The following is a 27,814-nucleotide window of genomic DNA, read 5'->3' as shown; positions in this document are numbered from 1 at the left end:
CTCATATTTCCCCCCCTCTTATATATATATTTCTTATATATTTATTTAGTTTGTTCACTGATTCCCCCATGAACTGTGTTTTTGCAGTATTCTCCTGTTTCTATAAATCAATGAAATATTTGTTACAAATAAAATTACAGTATATAACATTATCTGGGATTTAGTTTGGATACCGCATACAGCTATAATTCAACAAAAGAATATTAAATTATTTCACCTAAATTTAATCAATTTGGTAATAAAATACACCACACCCTAATCCTAAATAAAGCCATGCAAATTTCAGTAGAACTAATTAGGTTCCCATCCCCTGCCACAGCTGGTATTTCTTATAGATAAATAATATTTTAAAATCTCCATTGTTCAACAGCATAACATTACTTCCAGTGAAGCCTGGAAGTGATATCACACCTAACTAGGAATTGGCAGAAAGTCTACGGTAAAACCATATAGAACTATGGATATATTGACACAGTCAAAAGGATATAGTATGATACATTTTTATAGTGACAGAGTAGTGTATAGGTAGGTAGGAGACAGTTATCAATTTCCCTTAATATTATTTTGTTACAGCAGCAATGTTACCTGCAAACTATCTTGCACTGTTCTTAATGAGTTTAACATTATAAATTCAAACTATATATTTGTTTTAGTTCATCATATATTCATTTACTTGTACAACTCTATCCATTCATTCATTTTTAAAATTCTAAAACAAAATAAAATTTGAAAAATAAAGAATTTTTAAAATAAGGTAGTAAACTACTTACATCACTACCAATGTACTGGGCATGTTTAGCATGTTTGAAACCAGGAGTGTCCGAGTGGAGTGTATATCCGGTGGGAAGAGCATGTAAACCAGCATTTCGGTAGAGACCCTGTCACCCAAGAAAATAAGATTTACATGAAGTAATGTCTTGATTTTGTAACAAATACAGTCATAACTAGAGCTGGTCTTTTCAGTTCACACAATACTGATACCTAAGAACATAAAAAGAACCCTGCTGTATCAGACCAATGATCCATGTAGTTCAGCATCCTGTCTCACACAGTGGCCAATCAGTTCCTCCAGAGAGCCAACTACAGAGCATAGAGGCTGAGGCCTTCCCCTGATGTTGCCTCTTGACTCTGGGATTCAAAGGTTGACTGCTTCTGAATGTGGAGTTTCCCTCAGTCACCATGGTTAGTAGCTATTGATAGACATCCTCCAATAATCTATCTAATCCCCTTTTAAAGCTGTTTATTTCTGTGGCCATCACTACATCCTCTTGCAGTGAATTCCACATTTTAATCACTCTCTGTGTAAAGTAGTAGTATCTCTCATTGTCTGTGGCCCAGATCCCTGACAGACAGCCTGTGAGGGACACTAGGCTTTTCTGATTGGTCCCCATCCCTTCCAACCCCTCACACTTTCCTTGCCTGTTGCTCTAACCTCAACCACTACTCTTCCCCATGGACAAACATTTATAAGACATATATGACAGCTGCAGGGAACTGATGGGGACCCGTGACGGCCCTATGGTTGCAGGTAAGGTTACGAGCCTATATGACAATTTCATTGAGTAATGATTTTGTCAAGGATATTTTTCCTCCAATGATTATGACCTGGAAGTTCAAAATTAAAAAGGTACAAATGGAGGATAAACTTCCAGTGGCAGAATTCGGACATTACTCTTTATTACTATTACTTTTAATTTTATGTTTTTATAGCACGGTGCCACTAATCCCAATGCATCCTCCCTCCCGTCCACCCCCCATTCAGAATTAACAGTTCAGTCACTTACTTCACATTGTATTTTGTATGCATTATTTGCTCGCTCCAAATCCACAGTCTTATCAACAGGAGTATATTTCCCTTTAATGTTACATACATAGTCATGGCGGTAAACAGCCTAAGGAATTGACAAAACAGAGCAAGTTAAGTGTTGGCTCACAGTACACATTCTGTTACTTCTTCTGTACCAAATACTGACTAGACATACATATCTGGTCCTAATTTTGAAATGCAGAAGGTGGGGTTCCTTTATGAGGAAAAATATTAATGCTGGGAAAATATATATTAAATCTACCCAGTCTGTTTTTTTTCCATAGATAGAGCATGGCTTGCAAACGCAATGCTCAGAAAAAATGGACCTAGAAAAAGTTTGAAACAAGGAAATCCTGAAAATATATAATGCAAGTCAAAAAGTAAGATATGGGTCCCACAACTGCTTCTGATATAGCTTGCAATACCAGTGGCAAGTGAAATATTCCATGTGCTCACTTGCACTGCAAGATGAGGAACTCATGTGACTGTTGAACTCTGTGTTGTATTGTTTCTATTGTGTTTATGATCAGTATACATATATTAGATGTATTAGAAGAAATATAGAGGACAAGACTAGGAAATTAACAAATTCTTAGAGGCAAAAAATTGACTATAAAGGCTGAGTGTGATTCTGAATATAATACACACAATAGAAACAGGTGTGCCAGGTGTGAGATATAACTGAAGAAGTGGTGACATGACTGGATAGAGCACTTTAATCTTAGTTTTGATGTTTTATTATATTTTTATATGTTTTTACTTATGGCTAGACTAATGATCTGGCCTCTGTTAGCTGCCCTGAGCCCACTGGGGAGGGTGGGATATAAGTGTGAAAAATAAATAAATAAATATAAATAAATAAATATGAAAAGGCAAATGCCAGTGCCGAATGATGTATTGCAGCAATAATTGGTACACGGTAGAAAATCTGAGTTTAATAGAAAAAGTCATACTTACTTCACTCAGGTTCATACCACTCAGAACATTCTGAACATACACTGGTGTGTCTGTGACCACAGTGAATTTACTCTTCATTTTATCAGCCACTGACTTGTATTTGAGCTATAAAAAAGAGGGACATTTGTATTTTTATATATCCTGCAAGTCTATATCTTATGACTGTACTTTTAAAATGCTCTATCCAACTAGCAGCTTTCCTACAGGTATACCCTAGATAGCCCAGGCTAGCCCTATCTCATCAAATCTCATGAGCTATCAGTGTCAGTCCTGGTTAATACCTGGATGCAACACCACCAAGGAAGTCCAGGGAGTTGCTCTGCGGAGCCAGGCAATGGCAAACCTCCTCTGTTCATCCTTTGCCTTGAAAGCCCCATGAGGGGTCACCATGAGTCAGCTGCAAGTTGACAGAACTTTACACACGCACACAATATACAAGCCGTACTTGCCGGTTTTCTTGGAGCCCTTCCCTCCAAACTTTTTAGAGAAAAACAGATTGATGCTCCCTCACAAATTAATGCCAGCAAAAACTGCAAGTCACTACACAAACAGCTGTTCCATGTAGGTAAAATGTTGATGCTGAAACTTGATCAAGCACTGTGATGAGCACCAATATGACTATTCTGCCATATGCACACCATCTGAGAACCAATGAGTGCCCATGGAGTCTTAAAATATGTGCTGCTGAAGAAACAAGTTTGTTCACAGAGCAGTACTCACATACTGACAAAGCTGCACACAGTGTGCAAACTTTTTGATTGGCACGGAATTGACATGTGCCCAGATCTAAGAAGCAAACTAGAACAGAGGCTAAGCTGTTGTTGAAAGGCCATACTTACATCGTTGCGAAGGTCATAGGCATGTTTGGCATGGAGAATTTCAGGAGTGTCCCAAACAAAGCACCCTATGCCTTTGAGCCAGTTGAGATCATCTTTATATACAATCTAAGTCATTAGAGGTGCAAGAAAGAGAAACAATGAGAACTTTATAGCAATAAAATAGGAAAGATGGATTACATAATAATCAAACTTTTTATTCACCATGGGAATCTAATTTTGTAGATCATGCTGATTTTATTAAGCATCCCTGAATCAGCTAGGTGGTAAATAACTTCCTTTGGGAAGCAGCAAACATCCCTGGCAATACCATTGTGAATTCACATTACACTTTTCTTCAGCTGTCTCAACTATCAGGTATCATTTGCGAGAACTGTAGGTTAAAGGCTAGAAATATGGCCAAGTTATGGTAAAACAACGGTAGAAACCATAACTGATAAGTTGCCCCTAAGGTTCCTCAACAACCTGATGACTTCCTTTCTGTCAATTAAGCATAGCCCATCTTGCTTCTAGGCCCCATGTGTAGATTTGCCACAATCTTACTTCCTGTTTGGCTCCTCCTTTCTTTACAGCTCTATTTCCTCAGATTTCTCAGGATTCTCAGTACACTAAAAACTTTCTTTCATTTACTGTAGCCACTCTGTCTCTTGACCAGGCTTACTGGAATTTGTCTACCCCTTATCCCGCAATATATACATTCCCACTATCTGGCCTTGATTTCTGTGAAATTTCTTCAGATATTCCTGCTAAAATTCACTCCTTCTTCTCTGCCTGCTTTTTCCTTAGGTAACCTGTCAGTCTATTTTCTACTCTACAGGCTTCTGATTCCCTTGGGTTCCCTTGTCCTGGTTTTTGTAACCTTAACATTTTTTAAAAAATCTTGATTCATCTCTGTCCTGCTACTACAGCTAAGTGGCAACTGAAGGAAAGGGAGATCAAACTGTTCCTCATTTGAACACTGTTCCTGAACAGTGGTTCTTAATGGCACGCTCAAGTAAAAAACCTTGAACTACAAGCCATTAGCAGCAAATTATCATTTTAGCCTGTCTTTAGTGACCCCGGTTATGATGCATCCAAAGATGGTATGTTGCACCATCAATATTCCTTTTTCTTAAGATATGCTAATGGAATATTTCACACTGAAAAAATTCTTCAAGACAGACACGATACAGTTTGCAGACTTACATCGCTAAGTTGGTCATTGACTTTTCGAGCATGAGCATGGGCATGAGGATCTGCGATGTTGGCCCACTCATGAAGACGTATACGATAATCAATTTCACTAACTTTCTTCTGAGTGTCTTTAGCAGACACAATGTCAACCATGTCTGGGACAATGTGAATTTTGGCCTTGTTCTTTTCATAGGTTTCTCTGTATAGCCGCTATAAAGTTAAAATAACTAAATTAATCACAGTTTTTAAAAAGACCACATATTTGAAATATTGTCACTCCTGGTAAATTTTCTAAGGCAAGAGAAACTGATTGGAATTGCTGCAAATTAATATGATTTACTTGTTTTAGGATTTTACACTCCCTCTCACTAAACTATACTCAGACAAGCTTTCAAAAATGAAGACCACAGCAATTAAAATACCGATCTAATTAGGCAAAGTCAGGGAACACATGGCTAGCAATGGCAATGTATGAGTTCTCAACACTAGATTAATCTCGTACTATTAAGATATGACTGAAGAGTTTAGATATACCATTAGACCAAGTCTACCCTTAGAGAGTTTAGACATAGAATTCCTTTCCAGATGACAAAAAAAATTGCATTTTAGTCATAGGACTATTTCAGTACCTGTCTGCTAGCCCATGGTACTGTTTCATCTAGATAGCTAGCCTACAGTTTTTCTACTGTCTTTTCTTTTAAAAAAAATTCAAAGCAGGAAATATGGACTCTTACACTTGAGGGGAAAGTGATTTAAAAGGTTCATGAAATATGGGAAATTATCCTTGCTCATGTCCTGCCCTTTTTAAAACTGAAGCTGAACTATAATTAGCCTAAGGCTACAGGAGTCCATTCAGTTACTTTCCTTGGTGCAGGATTGGTTGTTTTGTCATCTTCTGTAGGAGTCTATTGCTTCCAGTATGCTCTATGTGAATGTTTGTAACTAAGACAGATATTATAGAGCACATTATATACAACATAACACTGCTGAACTTTGTATCACTCAGGGAACTCATATTTCAATACCTAAAACTAGCTTATGGACTTAGCCTGATGTAAAATGCTGTTTTGTTTATTGATTTTTTTTTTTAAAAAAAACTTACATCAATATTCAATTTGCCAACTTTTAGGCATCTTGCAGTATTTGGATCATCCTTAACTCCTCTTGGAATAGTGTAAAGTGCTTTAAACTTATCATATTCCTCCCGGTACTTTACCTGAGCAGAAAGAAAATTGAAATCAAGTTGCTTATGATTACATAATATTTGTATAGCTAATTCACCAATGTAAAGCTTGAACGCAATACTTACAATACTGGCATTATGCTTCAGTTCTTTAGCACGAACAAATGGCACAGCATCAGGAGGCAACGTGAAGCCAACAGACTTCACTTTTTCCCAGGCTTCTTTATACAGGTTCTGAAGAGGGGAGAATTTTTTAAAAAATACTATATATAAGCTTGGAAAAATCCACCTTAATAAAACTTAGTATTTGTTGTTTTATGAATATTTGCTGCTAAATCAGCATTTTATTGGTGATAATAAGCAAAGATTCAGCTACTTTTCATCTTACGTAGCAACCAGCCTTAGAGTTATCTCTCCATAGAGATCATCCATCCTTGGCGATTATCATTTTTACAATCTTCTTCAATAACAATCAAGCTCACGCTTTTGCTCTAATCTTCAAAGATGGGGAATTTCCATAGCTGTGGGGCAACTACAGAGAAATGTATCTTTTTTCCTAAATATCCTCGCTGTTAACACAGATAACTGAAGAGATACTCTGGGTTGAAAGGACATATGCTCAGAGGAAGTCTCTTAGATATATCAAATCAACAAACATGCAATTATGCACATCGTTTTATTTATAGCTTAAAAATATTGACAGGACCACAAAGCAAAGTCAGACTCATCCACCCTTGGAAAGTAAATTGCCAACACTTACATTGCTAAAAAGGTGCTTCAGATTCTGAGTCCTTTCGTGGTCTACTGTTTCCAGCACTGTAGTATATTGGTCCTTTGTTTTATGGTATTCTTCTTTATATTTGAGCTATATTAGAGGAAAATTTATCAATTAAATAACTGCTGTGAACCACAAAAAAGAATGAAAAGGAAAGAAGCTGGAAGTATGGATGAGGGGAATGACTCACATCACTAGCATTGATACCACTCTGGAGTGCAGTTACATAAACTGGAGTGTCAAGAACCACTCCATAGTTCTTGAAATTCTCTTTTCCCTCTTTTATGTACTTCAGCTGTGAAACAAAGGCAAAAAGAAGCATTATCACAGGCAATAGATTCTTTAGTAGCTACAGGTGGTGTTACTACGCTAATCCATATTATGTCTGTTCATAGGTGTGTACCGCAAGCACACTATTCAACAAGACAACAGTGGGAAGTGTTTGCATCTAGCACTTCCAGTGAAACTCACATGGTAGGGATGCAAAAGAATGCCTCACGTTCTGCTTAGCTGAAACTATTATGGTTCAAGTGGGTTCCCTTAAGCTGCGAGACAAAGTTAGGGCTGTTGTTTAAATTGAACAATGAATATTTCCAACTTACATGTGAACTTGAATGGAAAATGCAGGCATCAATGGTGATATTGTTCAGGCATTATGTAGCTTTTTTCTAACCCTAACTCAGCTCTCTGATCTTTCTTTTGTTATGCTGATTGTGCAGAATGATCAGCCATGTTTACTGAATACTTGTAAAAGAGGAAACAGGGGCTTGGATCCTGAAGTTCATTTCCATTCGTGGAACAGGTTTAATTTGTTAACTGTTTTGCCTCTACAGCTCACAGGCTTTTAGACAAGCCAACATTCTGTATAAAGTTTTTAATATAGAAGAAGAGAAGAGATTGGATTTATACCCTGCCCTTCACTTGGAGTCTCAGAGCGGCTTACAAACTCCTTTCCTTTCCCCTCTCCACAACAGACACCCTGTGATGTAGGTGGGGCAGAGAGAGCTCTTTCCAGAACTGTCCTTGAGAGAACAGCTCTGACAGAACTATGGCTTGACCAAGGTCACACCAGCAGCTGCCAGTGGAGGAGTGGGGAATCAAACCGGGTTCTCCCAGATTAGAGTCCACGCACTTAACCACTACACCAAACTGGCTCTCAAGTAAATAGAGTAAAATACAATAGAATCAAAACCAAAGACAAAATTTTGTACCAAGTTTTTAAAACAGAGTAAAATAAAATAGTAACAAAACCCAGGAATAGCTTTAGTTGTGGGTAGTTCCCACTTCCTGGTACAAATATACAATGTCTCTTGAATTGCATTCCTGGAGTCCTGTTCCTGAGGAACACCATTTCAGGAAGCTGACACAATTTATACAACAGGAGTCATTTCAATCAGTTGGAAAAGCACTAAATGCTAAACAGAATAATGGGCAGGAGGACAGATTTATATAATCATTCTATTCATTCTTTACATAAGTTCTTCTCTGTTAATAGCTCACATTCTGTCTTTTTCCTATTCAGTAGGTTTTTATTTGCTATCCCTTGGGCAATGGCACTAAGTTCAATATACTAGAGTAGTGGTGGGCAGTGTCCAGCCATTTTCCCAACTATCTCGTCATAGGAAGGCATTTGATCATTTCATAACCAATCCTCTACTCAACAATTTGTGATGCCAAGCAGTTGGGTCACTAAATAACTCCATTATACAGAATTCTGAATTATAAACCATTGATGTTAACAGAGACAACCCAAGACTTAATTTTTCTTTGTGTCCTTTCCATATTTGTAGAGCAGCCTGGACAGTCACAGAAACATTCTTTGATTTTTTTCCCCCCAGCTCTTATAACAAATCCACATGACATCTTTAAGAGTAATACTCATTTCTTCTTCCACTGATTTCAGGACTTAATTTGGGTTATGCTGAATATTAAAGCCGAACATCTGGCAAACCTACACTTCCTTTTGTTTTAAGTCATATTTTGATATCTGTCTTTTATTTACTCATATATACCAGTTTATTTGCTGTCACCATTCCCTTATAATCTCAACACTACAAATTAAGAGTGTACTCATAAATAAAAATAATACTTGTGGTAGGACAGATTCTGGAAATCATGAAAATATTAATGCTTTTCAAAGGCAGCGTCACCCAGTTCTTTGTGCAATAACATATGAAACTGGCAACCAGGACTAATTTCTGGTGTGATTGACACTACAGGAGAAGCTCTTCAAGACTAAGTGTTCTATTTCTCCTCCAGCAGCAATGACAGAGAAATTTGCTTACTTGACTCTGGAGATCATAAGACTTCTTAGCATGCAGGATTTCAGGAGTGTCCCATACATAGCAGCCAATTCCCTTCAGCCAAGTTAAGTCATCCTTGTACAAAACCTGCAAATGAGTATTTAAAAAATAGTTACTTGGCAGAAAACATACAGTCTCCTTGCATTTTCTCTCTCATCATGCTGGTATCTTTCAATGCCCTACAACTTGGGGATCAGCGGAGAAAGCAGAAGCGGGAGAATAGCAAGCTATTGCTGCAACCAGAAGCTGTGGGGATGCCTTCATCTCATTCATATGTGAGTACATGGATTCCACAAAAAGAGTTACAAGGAAATAATACTTAGCATTTAGGAAGCACTTGACAGCGTTCAAAGTATGCTACAGACTTAACAGTGGAATCTCTAAACAGAGTTATAGCCTTCTTATTTCCCATTACTGTGTACGGGTGTGAAAGATGGACAATGAAGAAACAGGAAGAAAGCTGATTCATGTGAAATGTGATGTTTATTTATTTATTTATTTATTTTTGGGATTTATATCCCGCCCCATCCCATGTTCAGCTCGGGGCGGCTTACAAAGTTAAAATGTCAATACAAAACAACAGCATAATAAAAATATATCCAATATAAAATTTGGTGCTCAATTAATTTATATAAAAACCAAGATGGACGACGTCCCACACTGGCGGCCAAGTTCTTCACTGCAGGAGCACCAGGAAGAATATTTCTCAGCACTATTGGGCGACATCTACCTCATTCATGGGGTAGGTGGTTGGAATATCATTGATGGAACAGTGGCGGCGGCGGCGGCTCCCCCTCAAAGGCCTGGCGGAAGAGCTCCGTCTTACAGGCCCTGCGGAACTGCACTAAGTCCCGCAGGGCCCGAGTCTCTTCCGGGAGCTCATTCCACCAGGTGGGAGCCGCCACCGAAAATGCCCTAGTCCTGGTTTGGGTCAGCTTCGTTTCTCGGGGGCCTGGTACCTCCAGGCGATGGAGGTTCCCCGATCTCAGTGCTCTTGGGGGAATGTACGGGGAGAGGCGGTCCCTTAGGTAGGCCGGACCCTGGCCATTCAGGGCTTTAAAGGTCAGCACCAGCACTTTGAAACGAATCCGGTATGCTATAGGCAGCCAGTCCAGCGCATGCAGCACCGGTCGGATGTGGTCTCGCCTGGAGAGGCCCATCAACAACCTCGCTGCCGCATTCTGCACTAGCTGCAGCTTCCGGATTTGCGACAAAGGCAGCCCCAAGTAGAATGTTGGGTCACAGTTTTACAGATATCATGAACTGCCCAAAAAACAAATTTGTTTTCTCAATTAAATCAAGCCTGAACTCTTCCTAGAAGCTTAAGTGACTAAACTGAAGCTATTGTACTTTGGTCACATTATGAGAAAACAAAAAGACCCAACATGAGGTGGACTGACTCCGTGAAAGAAGCAACAGCCTTCAGTTTGCAAGACTTGAGCAAGGCTGTTAAGTATAGGACACTTTGGAGGTCATTAATTCTTTTTTTCCCCTGTCGAGTCACAGCTGACTTATGGCAACCCTGGAGGGTTTTCAAGGCAAGAGATGTTCAGAAGTGATTTGCCATCGCTTGCCTCTGTGTCATGACCCTGGTATTCCTTGGTGGTCTCCGATTCAAATACTAACCAGGGCTGACCCTGCTTAACTTCCGAGACCTGATGAGATCAGGCTAGACTGGGCTATCCAGGTTAGGGCTACTAATTCATATGGTTACCATAAGTAGGAAGCAACTTTAAAGCACTTACTCATAACACCACACACACAAACCCATTGTAGGGTATAATTCTGTTTAGGATTACACTAGGCTTACCAAATGTCGGCGGGGGATCTGCAGCTCTTTACAGGATCCCTGCCGCGGGGGACGGCGACATGCGGTGCACCCGCCGTCGCCAGGATGTGACGCTACGCGTCGCTCTGGCAACGGGGCTGTTTGGAGTCCTGTTGCCAGAGCAAAACGTAGCGTCACATCCTGGCGACGGCGGGTGCACCGCGTGTCGCCGTCCCCCGCGGCAGGGATCCTGTAAAGAGCTGTAGATCCCCCACCGGCATTTGGTAAGCCTAGATTACACTGTCACCTTAGTAAAAGAAACTAGGCTGGTGTTACTCATCCCCACACTATAGATGGGGAACTGAGGGAGAGTGAGTTGTTTCTCATGGGTTCATGGCCACATCAAGATTTTACTTGGAGATCTCCTGGCTCACAATAACTCACATTGTTAGGCAATAAACTACCTGTATAGTGTAGCAAAAGAGTGAAATACTCAGAGGTCTGCTATTCTATTTTCCCTGCTTTTGTAATATATGAAATTGTTCTTTAAAATCAAGAATTTTTTTTTTTACATACATCACTTAGAATTTCCTGGGCTCTTTTAGCCATGATAACATCATGCTCTTCAGGTGAACAGTTCCACTGGTGTAGATATGTTCGATACTCAAGATCACTGAGGATATATTGGCATTTCTTTGCCAGCACGTGATTGATCATGTCACTTGGGATATGAATATGCGCCTTGGTGTCCTCATAATTCTTCCTATAGGCCAACTAGAAATCAAGATATTAAAATAGAAAATATGATTTTGTGTTTTTAACATCATACAGTTATCCTGTTATAATTATTTTGACCCCTGCTCAATGGAAGAGAAAAATCTTACCGCACTCCTTATTTTTTGGAAAGCAAGAGAATGGACAACACTTGGGAAATCATTTATTTGTGTCCCAGCCAGATAATGGCCTTTTTGCTTCTCATGTTCTAATTTATATTTAAGCTGCAAAACACAAACATGGGACTTATTAGGAAGGAGCAGTTGCACAAAGAAAGGCATAGTAACTACAATGGAAAGAAAATTCATACTAACCTCACTATTAACATAGTCGGCATGTTTGGCCCCAACAATAGGGATGTAGTCTGGAGGAAGAGTGTACCCGATGGCCTTGCCTGATTCCCATGATTCCTTGTAAAGTACCTAGAAAGTGACAAAATATGCATATTGTTTGTAAATGTCCAGGATATAATTCAACAAGTGTAGTTCTTAAAAAAAAGAAGCTAAAACAAAATTCAGACAGTCCAAAATTTTATAGCGATAACCTTTCTCACCTCTTTAGAGTTACTCCCATCTAAATCCACTGGCCAAGAAGGGTATAACTCTACTTAGAACTGCACTGTCATTCTTACATTTTTATTGGATTAGGCAATATTGGATGAATTTCATATGATTATTGGTCTTTACATATTTTTAATGCAGTCGTTTTTATTTTTGGATGCCAGTTGATACAGAGAATGTAGCTTACTAAAAGTGTAATCCTAAAGTTGTATACTCCCACTCGTAAATCCCACTGAGGTAACTGGGACATTCCCTAATAAGTGTGCTTAGTATGGTACTGTAGGTGTCTGAAATAAATATTTAAACGATAATATAGTGCTTTAAAATCAAGTTGTAAAAAAATACAGGTGATCACTCCAAAGACAGTAACTGGGGACTTGCACCCTGTGCCATGAAAGTTCAGTCCTGCTGTCAATGTAGGGGTAGATCCACTGAACAGCTTTTTTTTTCATATCACCGAACCGCTTTTGCTCAGAGTTCTCATACAGAAAATGACTTCTTTGCTTGAGGGTATACCCACATTAAAAGAAAACTGCAGTGTTCATAAGCCTAAGTTCAAGTTCCATCAGTGAACTTGAATTTAGGTCCATGAACTTCATTTCCACAGGTGAAGTGCTTTGGAAACTGCATTGTCAGGTGATCAAAATCTAGATCCTGGCCAAAGAAAACTGTGAGCTAATCACCTCTCCAGAATAGTCAAAACTTGGCTGTTGGGCACTCATGGGAAATAGGAGTTGCTGCTTAATCAAATATGCTGGATACTGAAGCTCATCACTCTGCCCCACTCCCTATCCAGAGAATGCACAGCAACCAAACCTCATACAAATGGGAATGTCATGGCTACAGCCCACTTGGCTGGTGGGACCCTTCCCCACAGCCACAGATCCATCCTATGTAGGCAAAGTAACCATCTACCCAAAAGCCTTCAGCAGAGCAGGTCCCTGAAAGTTCAAGACCAGTTGAGGGGGATGTCAGCAGCCTCACAATGGATGAGGCATTAAGCTGCTCAGCTGCAGAGGAAGGAGGAGAGTGCACACACATGCCTAAAGACACTGGGGTATGGTGTCTGAGGGTAAGGAGCTTGCCCTCTGAGCAATGTTGATTAGCTGAGTATTTTGGATAGTCAAGCGCCTGATAGCAAAGCTTTTACTGTACATCAAATTAATGGTGAATCTCTTGATTCTAAAGTATATGTAAAACCTTTATATAAAAGAACTTATGTACACGCCATGTCTTAGCCATGGTATTTGCTTTTCTTACTTAGAGCACCACATTCCTTTAATACAGAGCCTTTAATATGTTATAAATCTGGAAATTCAAGATGTTAGCATCCCATTATTTTTTTAAATCAGCTGGCTTATCCAGAACTTGGCAGAAGTGCAGTCCATGACACAAGTCAAGCTGATGTGAGAGAATGAGGTTTCAGTAGATGCACTTCACATAACACATGTACTGATTCAGACCATTGGTCTCTCAGGGTTAATATAATCTATTCTCGTTGGTGGCAGCAGTTCTATGTGGTCTCAGCTGAGGTTTTTATATTGATTACTATCCAACCCTTTTGACTGAAGATGCCTGGGACTGAACCAGAGACCTTATACATGCAAACCAAATGCTCTACCACTGAGTCATAGCCCCCCCCCACCCAAAGCGAATAAATTATGGCACTATACCCTATTAATAAAGCAAGGATCTTCACTTTTAGTTATTAGCAGGTAGAACTGATAATTGCCAGAAACTTACATCACTGTAAAGCTTAGATACATCTCTAGAATGGTTCAAGGCTATAGTGTCCTCAGAACCAATGTAGTGGCCTTTCTCAAGATTAAAGGTTTCTTTGTATTTCAGCTGAAGAAAAAAAGTAAGAATGGTGTTAATACCAAGCAATGATACCTTATCGTATTTAATACTTATTGATTTCTAGTTCTTCAAGTCATTATCGATAACGTTTACAACTGCAGTCAGCAGTTGATCAGATTGCAGAAGAGTAACTATATTTGCAACAGAACCTAACAGAGCAATCCTATGCAGATATAGCCTACTGACTTCAATTGAGTTAAAAAGGTATAACTCAGCTTAGAGCTATACTGTAAGAGTGTCTCCACTTCCCCCCCCCAGTGCTTGAAAAAATATAAGAAGCTCAACGAGAAGCACTTCATTAAAGATCTACATCTTAATGCATGTTACTGTTGCTGTTGACAAAGGGGTAGCACAGTCTCCCATTTTGATTCTTCTACTACATAGTGTTTAGCCAATGAACACTTGTGGTAGCATAAGGTGTTGGAGATTCTTAGGATGGACCGCCAGTCCTGTGCAACTGCCTTCACCCCAATCCCCCAGTGTGGTACTCCTTGTACCACTTAGTGCCAAAGTAGCCATGATGCAGTGCAGTCCAAAGCAGAATTACATCCATCTAAGACCATTGACCTCAATGAATGCTGAGGGATGTAACTTTGCTTATGATTGCACTGGTAATGGCTGCTGATGCTATTGTGATACAATCAGACTATAACAAAGGGAAGAGGGTTTCCCTTGTATGGAAACTAGGGCTTAATGTTGTATCCAATTTTCTGCACCAGGGAGTACATGTCAACTGCAGTCAGCAGTTGATCAGATACCAATCACTTTGCTGGAATTTGCTCAATCCACTAGTGGTCAGGAAATACACTTCTGGACTAGAAGCCACTGAAAGCTTCATGCCAGCTCTCACAGATCAAGGAATTTGAAAATGAGGAAAACACACTTGAGTGCATCATGCTTATTAAAGTATATTTATTATTATTTAAGATATCCATTCAGTATATCTTCATTATGATCATTTTTATGATACCAATAATTTGGTGCAATGCCATCATTTTTGCATAATTACACAAAATATACATGCTCTTCATTTCATGTTGTCTTCCTTCCTCATTTTGAGAGCTATTCAAGTATACCACAAGTTCTGCTTAAATTCGATTTACTCAAGAATGCTGTCCTTAAAGTTCATAGGACAGCTCTGGGATAAATGACTGGTGGGAATGGATGGCATCTGCAAAAACATGATATTGTATTTGCTGAATACATATACAATGCCATGAAAGTTGGATATTGGGTTTTTACAAAACAAAAAGCTTTATGGAATTGTAATGTCTTTTTGATAATCTATTGAGCAGTTAATCTATACCAGGGGTCACCAACCTTGTTGAGCCTATGAAGACCTTTGGCATTTTGGGAATGGGCAGTAGGTACCATAACAAAATGGCTGGAAGTAAGGCCAATCACAAAATGGCTATCTGCCTCACAAGAATAGAAACTTTAGGGAAAGGACAAGTAGGTGCCAGGAAACACCTTGATGAACACATGGTATTCATGGGCATCACACTGAGGATCACTGGTCTATGGATCACTGGTCTTCACAGTACTATCCACAGTAACTAGCCAATAATAATTTTGATAATATACTACAGTAGCATTTCAAAAAGCATTGTTTAATTGCCAGTCCTGTTTAAAAAGATACTTACATCACTCTGATTTATTGCGTTTGCCTTAGCCAAAACAACATCTGGAGCATCAGTTACAGACGTGAACTTAGAGAAATTGTCCAAAGCATCCTTTGTGTAGATTCTCTGTAGATAAATATGATTAAGAGTATCATAAATACAAAGTATGGGAAGTGAACATGATATTAAATGTGCTGTTGTAAATATGTGACATTTTTCACTTACCTTGTTAATCAGGTCCTGAGCATTCTTAACCTTCCGATGTTCCACCGAATCTAAAGGAATCCACCCACAGCCACGGATCCATTCCAAATCAGATTTATAAAGATTCTGTAAACATTAAAAAACAGATGAAGAATTGTTTATGGCTATGCAGAAAAAAGATGCTCCTCCTCCTTGTTCACTCCTTTGGTGGGTACTGACACTGGCAGTCCATTCCAGAGCTTTTCAGAGGTGGTCCAATGTTCTGGAACAGGATACCAAGTAAAGTAAGACCTGCCCCCTCCCTATTAATAAGGTGGTTTCCTTTAGAAGAGACAATAGTTTTATGTTGCTGATTTTATAATGTTGCATTTGAAGCTGAATTTGTGGTTTTACATTGCCAGTTTGTTATATTATGGATATAACTGTGTGTCTCTTTTTATTAATGGAAGTGTTATGTCAACCACAAGGTGGCCTAGAAATTAAGAAAGGCACAAATTAAGTCTCAATTTGATTTTACAAACTAGATCTATTAAATAAACTGATACCTATCTGTTTAAAATGTGTGCACTTTAATTGGATAATCACTTACATCACTTTGAAGATCATACGCTTTCCTTGCTTGGATGCAGTCATTCTGGTCAGGGTGGCATGTCCATTCATGAAGGTAAGTGCGATATGGAATTTCACTGACTACTGTCTGGCAGTCTTTGGCTGCGATGACAGATAGTATATCTGGAGGTATATGAATCTTGGACTTTGTCTTATTATATGCCTCTTTATACAATCTGTCATTCTGGATCTTCCCAGCATGCTCAAACCACACCAGTTTGGGATCCTGTCTCATGTTCTGGACTCCAACGTAGTGACCTTTTTGCTTGACGTAGTCTGCTTTGTATTTCAGCTGAAGGGGAGGGAGAAAATGTTTACAATAGCAACACAGGATGTTTCTGATCTTAAAGGAATATTCAAAGAATTTATTTCATGACAATATTTTGGGTGAATCCAGTGAAGGATTTCCATGGACTAAAGAGGGAAGGGGTCCCACTACAGACTTTTAACTCCTCCGTCATTCTGTTCCTGGGGTTTCATGTTTTATGTACTTAGAGATGTAGTGGGAGGGGGGAGATATAAAGGTTACACTCCACTGAAAGGAAACTGTCAGCAGAATTACTATCTGATGAAGTGTGCATGCACACAAAAGCTTATACCCAGAATTAAACTTTGTTGGGTCTTAAAGGTGCCACTGGACCCGAACATTGTTCTGTGGCTTCAGACCAACATGGGTACCCACCTGAATCTACTGTATCAAAGCCATTGTTAAGTTTACTTAGTAGTTCCTGTTCTCTAGGAATGTTGTGCAAACTACTGGCGAAATCACATACTTTAAAACATATAGCCCACCAAAAATAAGACAGGATTTTGAACCCTGAACCAGATACGATAAGTTGTAGTGAGTTATGAGAGATAGGCTACAGGTTTTTAGAAGATAAAGATTTTTTTTTTACCTCACTTTGGACATCATTTGAATGTTTGGCGTGACAAATAGGCACACTGTCAGGAGGCAAAAAATAACCAGTAGCTTTCTGCTTCTCCCAGCTCTCCTTGTATAAATTCTAAAACAGAGAATGTTGGAAAAGTAAATTAGAATTCATCTACATCATCGCAACTGACTGTTTCTATAGAAATACCATAGTGGAGCCTCTGAGTTATTAATACCTTAGGAGCAGTTTCAGTAGCTCTGAAATGTCCACATTTTGGACATTCGTTCTCATATCACCAACCTTCTGTTCTTCCTCCCATCCATGCCTTCCAAGTCATTCTAATATCCATAAGCCTCACCAACCACCATCTGAGAACCTGTGCATCATCTCAAGTGGCTTCATCAGATATCCAGGCATCTACAGCTGGACCTATTCCACCAAAACCTGAGCTGAAAGCAGTAACTGTGCTATCCCAATTCTAAACTGATTTCACCACTGTGTAGCACTAATGTAATGTTGCTGCAGTGCTGGTGTCAGGATGTTTCATCCTCCTTAAGAACATCAGGAACAAGAGCTTTGGGGAAAGGTCAAAAGTCAAACCCATTTGTATACCACTTCCATGGAACAGGATCTGGTTCCTCATTGGTTGCTTCCCATGCGACTCCAGGAACATTAAAATTGATGTGATTATATAGAGGGGACAACAATATACTGCCCACTTCAGTGTGCCTGCCCTGTAAATAGGTCTATGGGAACAGATATCTCTTGTTTGCAGACTTTGAGTTCTACTGCAATTTTTACAGTGATGAATACATATTCTGCAAATTTTCTCGGTGGACTAACAGGCCTCTGTTGTCTAGGGCTATCACCTTGATATTAAAGAAGATGGCATAGTTCAGTGACAGAGTTTTGCATACGGAGAGTCCTTGGTTCAGTTCTTGGTCTCTCCTATTAAAGGAGTCTTAAGAAGCGGAACTGAAGAATACCCCTAAGAGTCTGGACAGCCACTGCCACACAAGGCTAGTGGAACAAATTCACATGCTCATATATCAATTGCCTTAACTAGAGATGGGCAACAATCAGCTCATGAACTAAAGCATGATGAAATTTGGCCAGTTCATGGTTTGTGAACTGATGTTCATGGCAGGTCAACCGGCACAAACTTTCCATGAATGTTCAAGCAGTTCATGGAAGTTCATTTAGGTTTGTGAATTGATACATTTCCAGACAGATTGTCTCTGCTCAAACAAAATTTTTCCAAACTTCAAAGCAATGGGGGGGGTGGATTTCTCCAGCCTTGGAAATGCTGTTGTCACTTCCAAACTAGTCATGACAATTTCAAGAGCCCCCCCCCCCTTTTGCAGGCATTCCTTTATGTTCACTTCCCATTTTCTTGCACAGAGATATCAAAATCCCACTCCCCAGTCCTGTTGAGCTGGCATTGCCACAATGGTACTGGGTTCTGTTGGGCATTAGTAAATTGCATTGGCTCTGCTGGGTTTGGAAAAATGCCCCCCCTTCAGTTTCTACTGAAGAGATTGTCTGGTTTGACCTTAGTCCTGTTGGGTGTGCAGTACCACAGTGGCACTGGTTCTGTTGGGCACATTGCACAGGTTCTGCTGGGCTTGCAAAAATTTACCCCACCTTCAGTTTCTACTGCAGAGATTCTTTGAGACTTTGATTCTGTTCTCCTGGGCTTCTATTGCCCTTGCTTTTTGCTGTTCCCCCCCCCCCACACTGGGAACAATGAAGGATCGGGGCACCTTCTTGGGGGGGGGGTGTAACTTGGGCCCAGTAAATCCAATCCTCACAAAACATGGAGAGCAGATAGAGGAGAGTCAGCTGGAGATTCTCTGCAAGTTTGGTGTCTCTAGCACTCGGGGTGGGGGCATTCTACTACATCACAGACCTCACAAACAAAACCAGTTCCTTTAGCTCTTAAACGTTCATGATGATTCATAGCTCAGGAACTAGACACACCACGAACCATGAACAAAAATGAACCACATTTCCCCGGTTCATGCCCATCCCTATCCCTAACTGCCTTGCTTGACTCATGTTTACCTAATTCTAAATGTGCCTAAAAGAAAGATCCTACATGGGTCTACACGGCATCCAACTCTGGTCTGTTCAATGGGTCTTACTACCAGGAAAGTGTTTTTAGGATTGCACTGTAAAATTCTCAAATCTCATATTTCTTTGGCAAAAAGGTACATACATGATTAAGAATCCTGGCTGCTTCTTTAGCTGCTTCTAACTGTGGTGTCTCTGTTAGGGTATAATTTGTTTTGATGTTATTCCATTCTTGGTGGTACTTAATCTGAAAAAGGAAAATACACAGAATAAACGTATTGCAAATTGATGTTACAGGCTTATAAATCTTACTTGGGTGATAGAATTGGCTATGCTTCGCAGGCACAACCCTATACAGTTATGTACTTTAGTTTCTGTGAATGAGGAAAATGTCAATGGGAGACCACAGAAGTATGCTCAAGGGTTCAGAAAGCTACTGAGCCCATACTGCAGAAATATATCAAGCCTCAGTATAATGTATTTACTTATTTCTTTATTAGATTTATATCCCGCCCTCCCCAAATGGGCTCAGGGCGGCTCACAGCAGAGGCAACTGCCATAACACACAATTAAATAATGATGATGATGATGATTGACACACAGTAACCACACTTAGTGAGTGGCCTGCATTCAGACCATCAAACTTGACATAGTTAGTTTAACTAAACTATGGTTCTGTGTTTTGTCTGAACTGAACTAAACAGAGGAAACCCTCTGCAAAATGTCACCAGGAGTAGGAGGCATAGGCACAGAAACTAAATTTCTCTGCTTAGGGGGTACCTGCACTATTATGATACTGTGATTCACCCACAGTGATTTGTCTACATAATACAATTTCAGTCCACAAAATACTGTTCTTTCCACATGCATAGATCATTTGGCAGGTTAAAAGTACTTACATCACTTAGTATTTCCCCACTTTGTTTGGCTGTGATATAATCAACCCGGTCAGCCACTGGAGTAAATTTCTGGCTGTCAACTTTTGTACGATACTTTCTCTGCACAAGAAAAAAAAGTCACACAGTTAATGACTCCAGTACTTGATGTAATAAAATGCAGACTGCTGAGAGGAGCACTTTCCTGTAGTGTGGAGAATGTCTTCTCCTCAAAATTGTTTTCCTTTTTCTTATACTTTTATTCATGCCCAGCATACCCTGGTATCTGAAGAAGTGAGCAGTGACTCACAAAAGCTCATACCCTACCACAAATTTTGTTAGTCTTTAAGATGCTACTGGACTCTTTCCTACTGCTACAGACAGACTAACATGGCTACCCATCTTGATCTATCAGCATACCCTGAATAAGAGAACCACTAGTATTGGTATTAAATTACAATTATTAGTCTGATAAAAAGGAAATACCTCATGGTCCCTTTAAAACAACATCCCTTGGCCTTAAAATACATAAAACAGCTCAGCCCTAAGCGGCAGATAAGTAACTCAAAACTGGAAGAAAACTTTTTTGTTTTGCTGATAATGTGTGTGTGTGTGTGTGTGTGTGTGCGTGTGCACACACATGTGTATAGGAGTCTTGTGTCAGTAAATAAATTTTATATATAATATGAAAGATGAGGCATGTCAACAGAACCTGTGTCTTCGGAAAAGGCCAGTTTTTATAAAGAAAACACTTCCACGTATAAGCACATTAGAAAAGATTTGCACAGATAAATGAGGGAAGGGATACTTTAAACATTACCTCACTCAAAATGTCCTGAGCATTTTTAACATGGTTGACCCCCACAGAATCATTTGGCATCCAGCCAACTCCACGTAGCCATTCCAGATCTGATTTATAAACAGCCTGTGTAGACAGGTGGGAAAAAATGAATTTAGTTATGCAATAGTGCAGGTAACCCCTAATTCGGTAAGTAATGTTTCATGCCAATGTTGACTGTTTTTCAAAGGATAAAGGCCTTATTTCTCTGATATCTACAAACAGTGTCATGAAATAAATATTGAATTCTGGTGGCCAGGTCTACCCCCATAGAAAATAATGCCCCTTTAAAACATAAAGAGCCCATGTGCTGCCAAGCATCTGGGGGCACACTTTAAATAATGGGCACTGCACTGTAAATAACTTCAGAGGCCAGGCCTACCACCCATTGAAACTAATGCCCCTTTGAACTTTAAAGTGACATTATTTGATTGCCTGTTATGGCAGTAAGCTCCCTGCTCCTCTGTTCTCTTTCTGCTTCCTCCCTCACTGTTCCTTTAAACTTTGACAGTAGATATGGTCTCTGGAGACCAGGTCTGCCTCTCATTGAAATAAATTGGCAGTAGGCCTGGATGCTTAACTCCAGAGGCCAAGTCTACAGGCTAGTGCAAAACGATGGATAGTAGACCAGGTCTTCAGACTCTGCCCGTTATTTAGAGTGCCCCACTGTTTGAAGGCACATTTGCCCGTTAAAGTTTAAAGTTTCATGTTCAGTTTTGGCTTGGGTATATCTGAATGCACAGCCATAGGTGTAAAAGATTGCACTATTAATTAGGCAAAATGCCCAACACAGATTATTCTGGAGCCAACAATTCTAATCCAACAAGGGTCAAATGTACAAAAAGCTACAATGTAAATGTATTACTGTTCATTGTTTTTACTTACATCGCTCTGTAGCTCATATGCTTTTTTGGCTTGGATGACGTCGTTCTGGTCAGGCAGACAGGTCCACTCATGCAGATAGTGGCGGTAATCAATGTCACTGACCAGTTTCTGACAGTTCTTGGCCAACAAGATGGACAGCATGTCCACTGGGCTATTGAACTTAGTCTTCCATTTCTCAAACTCTTTCTTGTATACCCGGTCACTTTGCAGTTTAGCTACATGCATCGCCAGTACCAATTTAGGATCATCATAGATGTTTCGGCATCCCACGTGGTGTCCAAGTTGCTTACGGTAGCCTTCTTTGTACTTGTACTAGTAGCATTTCAAAGAAAAACACAATGAGACTTTTCACATGATACAAGGATTACTGAAAGTGTAGTAAGCTTCTGAAAAATGCAAATCAAGTACTGAAATTTTATTAAGCTAAGGCTGCAGTTCTATGTACACCTGACCATTTGAATTATTGTATTTGGATCTGAAGGATGGAATGGTAAGCTTAGTAAATTTGATTCTGAATTCATAAATCTCAGATTTGAGAACAGCATTTTGTAGGGGTAATGGGGAATCATAAGTTTTAAAATCCATGTTTCTAAACATGGTTTGGATCAGGGGTCATTTCGTAGAAAAAGAGCTAGGGGAACTCATTAGCATATGCCACACACCCTGACATCAGGGGCCCGGCGGTGGACCTGCAAGGCCAGCGGGAGTGCGAGGAAGCCCCGCCAAGGCCCTCCCTGGCCCCAGGCAGGCAGGGGTGGGGAGAGGCGGGGAGGAAGCAACTTACCCTCCCTCTTCTCCTGCCTCCTCCTGACTGAATGAGGGCTGGAAGCGGGGTGGCCGGAAGCAGGGGGTGGGGCTTCGTCATGTGCCCCGCCACCCTGCACCTCACCCGGAGGAACTGCGTTCCCCCGCGTTCCCCCCCCCGAAATGACCTCTGGTTTGGATCAAATACAAATGCTAGAATTTACTATTCAAAATGCATTTACAATTTTAATTGTCACAATTTGTCACAATTAATTGTGTACTTCCTTGTGTTGAGTATCTAAGCGCTGTTTTGACCTCTTCAGCCCCTGTAGTTTTGGGCACTGGCTGAAAGGGATGGGGCATAGTATTGATGTTGGTTGTGTTCTGGGGCAATAAACCTAGTTATTAGTAAGGTCTGTCTGACCTCATTTCTTACCACTACCAGATCTAGCACCTTGCCTTATCCTTTTGTACCTTCCTGCACTCTCACAAACGAATCTCCTGGGGGTGTTAGGGGAATTTCGGAACAACATAAAGTACCAATGTTAGCATCTGCAGTAGGAAGGGGGAAATCAGCCACAATTGTCCCTCTTTTTTTTCTCCTGGAAGTGCCTTTCTGTTTGTTCAAGAGGGACTCTGTATCTGATCCTTTCCTTTAAACTGTTATATTGTTTCAGCATTATACCAAGATATCTTTCTCTGTCTTTTAACAATTTATAAACTAATAATTGTCAAGTGCAAGGCCCACAGCATCCTATTATCTTTCCTCGAACTCCGTTTCTTGCACTATTATTTTAAACACTCCAGAATCCATGAAGTACCCAAACATACACACTTCTGTTTGCATACTTACATCACTGGCAATTTCTCTTGAAGCTCTGGCTGTCTTGATTGGGACTGCATCTGATCTCAGATCAATAAATTTCTTTATGTCATCCCAAGCTTCCCTGTAAAGTTTCTGCAAAAGCACAGTGTTGTTATTATACTCTTCTAGTCCTAAGAACAGTTTCCTAGGAATAAGCTCCACTGAATAAAATGGGACATATGTCCACGGCTACTTGCTCAGGATTGCTCAGGACTGCTCCCGGGCTCTCTTTTGTCTCAGACTCCTTCCTCAACACTATTTCAAGCATAGAGACTCACTATGTATATAGGATCAGTACTGGCCCAAAATATTGGCAGCTTGTAGCTTGTGTGATTATGAAGATATACTGAAACATTCATTTTATTGACAGGTAAATCTTAGCAGCTGCTGCACTTAGTAATAAATGTTTGAGAGACAAAGAAGTTTGTTCCAGTGTAACATTGCAGCTGTGGATCAAGGTTGCTATTGTGAGTTGACCCAGTAGACTACACTGACACATCAACCAGAACTGGTGCAACTGCAGAGACCAGAATTGTTGTTACTATATGTAGCATGGCTGCATCAGACAAAACAGCAGAGCAAGACCCATTGCCAAGCATGGGTTGTCGAGTCAGGGAAGCTGACATATATTACCTAGGGCACTATGGCAGCCAATGTCTACAGAATACCAGTCTTAGATGGAAAGAGAAGACTGGAGAAGAGCAAATAAATCATCAATATTACTCCTGGGCCCCAGAAGTCCCCTGTTCTCATTGCAGACAGGGAAGGCTACAATGAGCTCCTTGCTTACTTAATTTTATTATAATCATACATCAGCAATAACATAACCAACATAAAAGGAAATATGCACATACAGTAAAAAAAAATCCTTGCTATAAACTAAATTCCATTTTACATGCATAATTAATTAAAAAAAATAACCAGGTGCTTCCTTATTAAATAAACTGAAGCAAAAAATATGTCCACCTTAAAGGTGGTTTCCTTAGAGTGATCTGAAAGGAGAAGGGACATATAAAACTTGTTAGATCTATCTGGAAAATTAGATAGAATGTGGGCGACGTATAATGAATGAATGTCCTTATAATGTCCCAAATTTGTTGTTTAATTACTTTTTGCTCCCCAAAATGCTGTAGGGCTGTGGGAGTAAATCCATACACTGTAACTTCTCCTCAACAGCTCTCATCCACTTTAGAAATTGTGTATAAGAATTAGTGAAGTTAATCTATTGGGTTGAATTTAGATTAAGCCCAAAGCATATTGCTTGGAAACAGCCACATGCTTCAAGCTGTGCACAGTTGTATGTGGAAATCAACATATAATGGCATGACAAGTTCTTATAATTATTACCTGAAAAATCTACTTTCCCCCCAGTCTTTGACATTGTAACACCTGGCCTGATGAAGAGTTCTAGTGAACCTGAAAGCTTGCACATTCTTTTGTGACACTGCTGTAGCCCAGAGGTTCTGGGGCAACAAAGGGGCACCCCAATTTCTAACCTAAGCCAGAGACCCACAAACCCAGACCAAGGAAGACACTCCTGGTTCTGAACCACAGAGCTAGCAAAAGCCCTGAAAAAGGGTCTCCATTTTCAGGTGGCATAAAAGGCAGCCCTCAGAGGAGAAAACCTCCAGTCTTCTCCCCCACCCCAGAAGAGGTATGCATATGAAACAGTGGGTTCCACCAGTTAGGTATCTGCATTTCTAAAGGCTATTCAGTTGCCACCTGGCGAATAGTCCTATCTCCAGAACTTCACTTATCCCTTTTGTGTGACCCCATGTCTATGTGAGAATCCTTTGTTTCCAAACCCTTTTTTTCCTGCTCCATCTCTCAGGATACCAAGATATGCCAATCATACATTGAAATGTTTAGCGATCTAATCAGAGACCCATCTCCCACCTTCTGTCTATACTTGGGAACCTTTTCAAACTGCCTTGACTGGGCCATTAGTGGTCAGAAAGCCAATTCAACTAGCTACCCAGCACCTGGCTGATTTAATCAAGGCTATTGTTAAGCCTGACTCTGCCCCTCTGGAACGTCATTGGTTACATCTAGGTCTGGCTCCTCCTGATGCCACACCCCCTGGGACCCAGGATTGGCCCAGGTAATCTTTTGTCTTCACCTGATACAAGCCCCTCAAAACCTCCCATTGGTCAGCATTGTTTTCCAAACATCCATGCACACCCCCACTCTCTTTCTTTTTCTCTGCCCCCTCATAGTGCATAATGCTAGCCATTGGCACTATTCTCTTCAAGGACTTCTGCAAGTCTGGACAGGTAATATTACCCAGTAACTGACCCCCTCTATTTGCTATCAATCAGCTCTGCTTTCTTAGTTCTTTATTACTTGTTCTTTTTGAACGTTTAGTGTGCTTGTAATTAGGGAAATACTTTAATAAAAACTATTCAATTTACTCTTCAAATCTGGAGTTTCCCTACTGTGTTGGACCTTGGTATACAAGTGGTGTGTGATTCCTGTACCCCTCTGGCCTATCCTGCCGCATAGCTAACTTCCTCAAACAACAAGGCAGGCCATTGGCAGTAACATTGCCCTAGTAAGAGGCATCCTTTTGGAACTTACTTTTGGCCAAACACAGCCCTCAACAACTTGTAAACTGATGATAGCCATCTACTCTGTCGCTCAAATGGTTATGCAGGCACACTTATTAAGGTGTCACTTTAAATCTTACAGAATTTCAGCATCTAAATTTGAGTAGGGAGGAGCATGAAAATTGTGTGTAGATAATCATCTATGACAATTCTGCACACATCTGCTTTTTTTCTATAAGGATGCCCTGGTCAGTTTTCAGTCACCAGTGTTTACTCTTGCTTATGGGACACTTGGATCATCTGAAGCAGTCCTTAGCCTGAATATTGATACCTTTGATATCAACTAAAGAAATACTGTAGATATACATACATTGCTCACGTTGACAGCATTAGCCCTGGACAGCATGATTTCGGGTGTATCTGGCATCACATGGATCATGGTTTTATCTTTATCCCAGACTTCTCTGTATTTAGCCTACAAAAATACAAAACCATCTGATAACATGTGTCTATCCTCTTGCACACTTTCACTTTATGAGTGCCAAAGCCATTTAAATGAATACTAACTGTGGTTTGGCATTACAAACAAGTAGGAAGGGTTGGTTGTGTTATTTATTAAACAGAACAATTTCACAGTAGAGGAAAGATTTACATACAAGGCTGAGTTGCTCGGCATTGGTTTTAGCAAGGAGAATTTCTGGAGTGTCAACGATGTTGGTGAATTTCAGGCGGTCAGGTGGTGTGCGGTACAGTCTCTCATTCAAGAGATCCTGCGCAGCTTTCACCCTCTTTACATCCACAGACTCATGTGGGATCCATCCAACACCCCGGAGCCATTCTAGATCTGACTTATAAATAGCCTGTAAAATGAAATTGCAGAGAAAAACAGGAGTTTAAATTTATCTCAAAAGAAAATACTGTGTAGGTGGTTAAGAAAGTCACACGTAAGTTAGTAGTAACTGATTTGTTACATTGATTTTAATGGAACTTAAGCAGAACTAACTTTCTCTGGACTGACCTTTTGTAAGTTCCATTAAAATCAATATAACAAATTGGTCATTACTAACTTTAGCTCTACATCAAATTAGAACAAAAATTAAGGTCTCAGAGGTTCACTTCTAGTATTAATGTTGCTTGACAACTTCATGAATGAAACTAGCAGAAAGCTCATAAAATCATGCATGATAACACAGAACTTGGTGTGACAGCACCCCAAATGATTATTGCTTACTCAGCTATTTAAAGAGACTCTGGTGAGTTACTTTTTTAAATAATTCAAGTGCATCACAATATCACTGTTAATATTCATAATATGGTAATTTTTTCCACCATAAATGAGTGATGCTTCATTAACATCTTCCATGCTAGTCATGATCAAATTCTATGATAATTCCATGACCATATCGAGGTTAAATTTCAGACGCTGACTTATACTCAAAGAGTGACCCAGAGCCCATGGAAACAGCACTTTTCCACCCTCCCCTCCTACTAGATACAGTGTTGGAGGAGAAATTCAGAGGGGATCGCACTTCCTTCTACACCAACAGAAATGTCTTTCTGATGACAAAAAAATTACTGCTGTGTTGAACACATACCAAGAACATGAAAGCAAGAATGGGCACAGCAGTAAGAAATATTCTGCTACCACGTATCACAAAGCCTCTATTGCTTTCCATTATTTGTAT

At 40.0% G+C, this 27,814-nt stretch overlaps 1 protein-coding gene across 1 annotated transcript in view; it reads right to left on the bottom strand.

The window, feature by feature from the left end:
- Positions 1-27,814, bottom strand: part of NEB (nebulin) — a 242,927-nt gene that overhangs the window by 83,612 nt on the left and 131,501 nt on the right. Inside the window, exons 78-102 of the mRNA XM_015410229.1 lie at positions 26,786-26,989; positions 26,500-26,604; positions 23,572-23,676; positions 21,975-22,286; positions 21,072-21,176; positions 20,276-20,374; positions 19,522-19,623; positions 17,328-17,435; positions 16,412-16,723; positions 15,844-15,948; positions 15,640-15,744; positions 13,880-13,984; positions 11,891-11,998; positions 11,687-11,800; positions 11,379-11,576; positions 9,017-9,121; positions 6,922-7,026; positions 6,717-6,821; positions 6,083-6,190; positions 5,876-5,989; positions 4,786-4,983; positions 3,604-3,708; positions 2,765-2,869; positions 1,785-1,892; positions 771-878 (exon numbers count right to left, since the gene is read on the bottom strand). Coding sequence (XP_015265715.1) covers positions 771-878; positions 1,785-1,892; positions 2,765-2,869; positions 3,604-3,708; positions 4,786-4,983; positions 5,876-5,989; positions 6,083-6,190; positions 6,717-6,821; positions 6,922-7,026; positions 9,017-9,121; positions 11,379-11,576; positions 11,687-11,800; positions 11,891-11,998; positions 13,880-13,984; positions 15,640-15,744; positions 15,844-15,948; positions 16,412-16,723; positions 17,328-17,435; positions 19,522-19,623; positions 20,276-20,374; positions 21,072-21,176; positions 21,975-22,286; positions 23,572-23,676; positions 26,500-26,604; positions 26,786-26,989 — 3,348 coding nt within the window. The remainder of the gene's footprint in view (positions 1-770; positions 879-1,784; positions 1,893-2,764; positions 2,870-3,603; positions 3,709-4,785; positions 4,984-5,875; positions 5,990-6,082; positions 6,191-6,716; positions 6,822-6,921; positions 7,027-9,016; positions 9,122-11,378; positions 11,577-11,686; positions 11,801-11,890; positions 11,999-13,879; positions 13,985-15,639; positions 15,745-15,843; positions 15,949-16,411; positions 16,724-17,327; positions 17,436-19,521; positions 19,624-20,275; positions 20,375-21,071; positions 21,177-21,974; positions 22,287-23,571; positions 23,677-26,499; positions 26,605-26,785; positions 26,990-27,814) is intronic.

This window comes from Gekko japonicus, unplaced genomic scaffold, assembly GCF_001447785.1.
Source record: "Gekko japonicus isolate JY-2015 unplaced genomic scaffold, Gekko_japonicus_V1.1 scaffold1167, whole genome shotgun sequence".
NCBI lineage: Eukaryota > Metazoa > Chordata > Lepidosauria > Squamata > Gekkonidae > Gekko > Gekko japonicus.
Note: the sequence above shows the minus strand (reverse complement) of the source record. Positions and strands in the feature narration are given on the sequence as shown.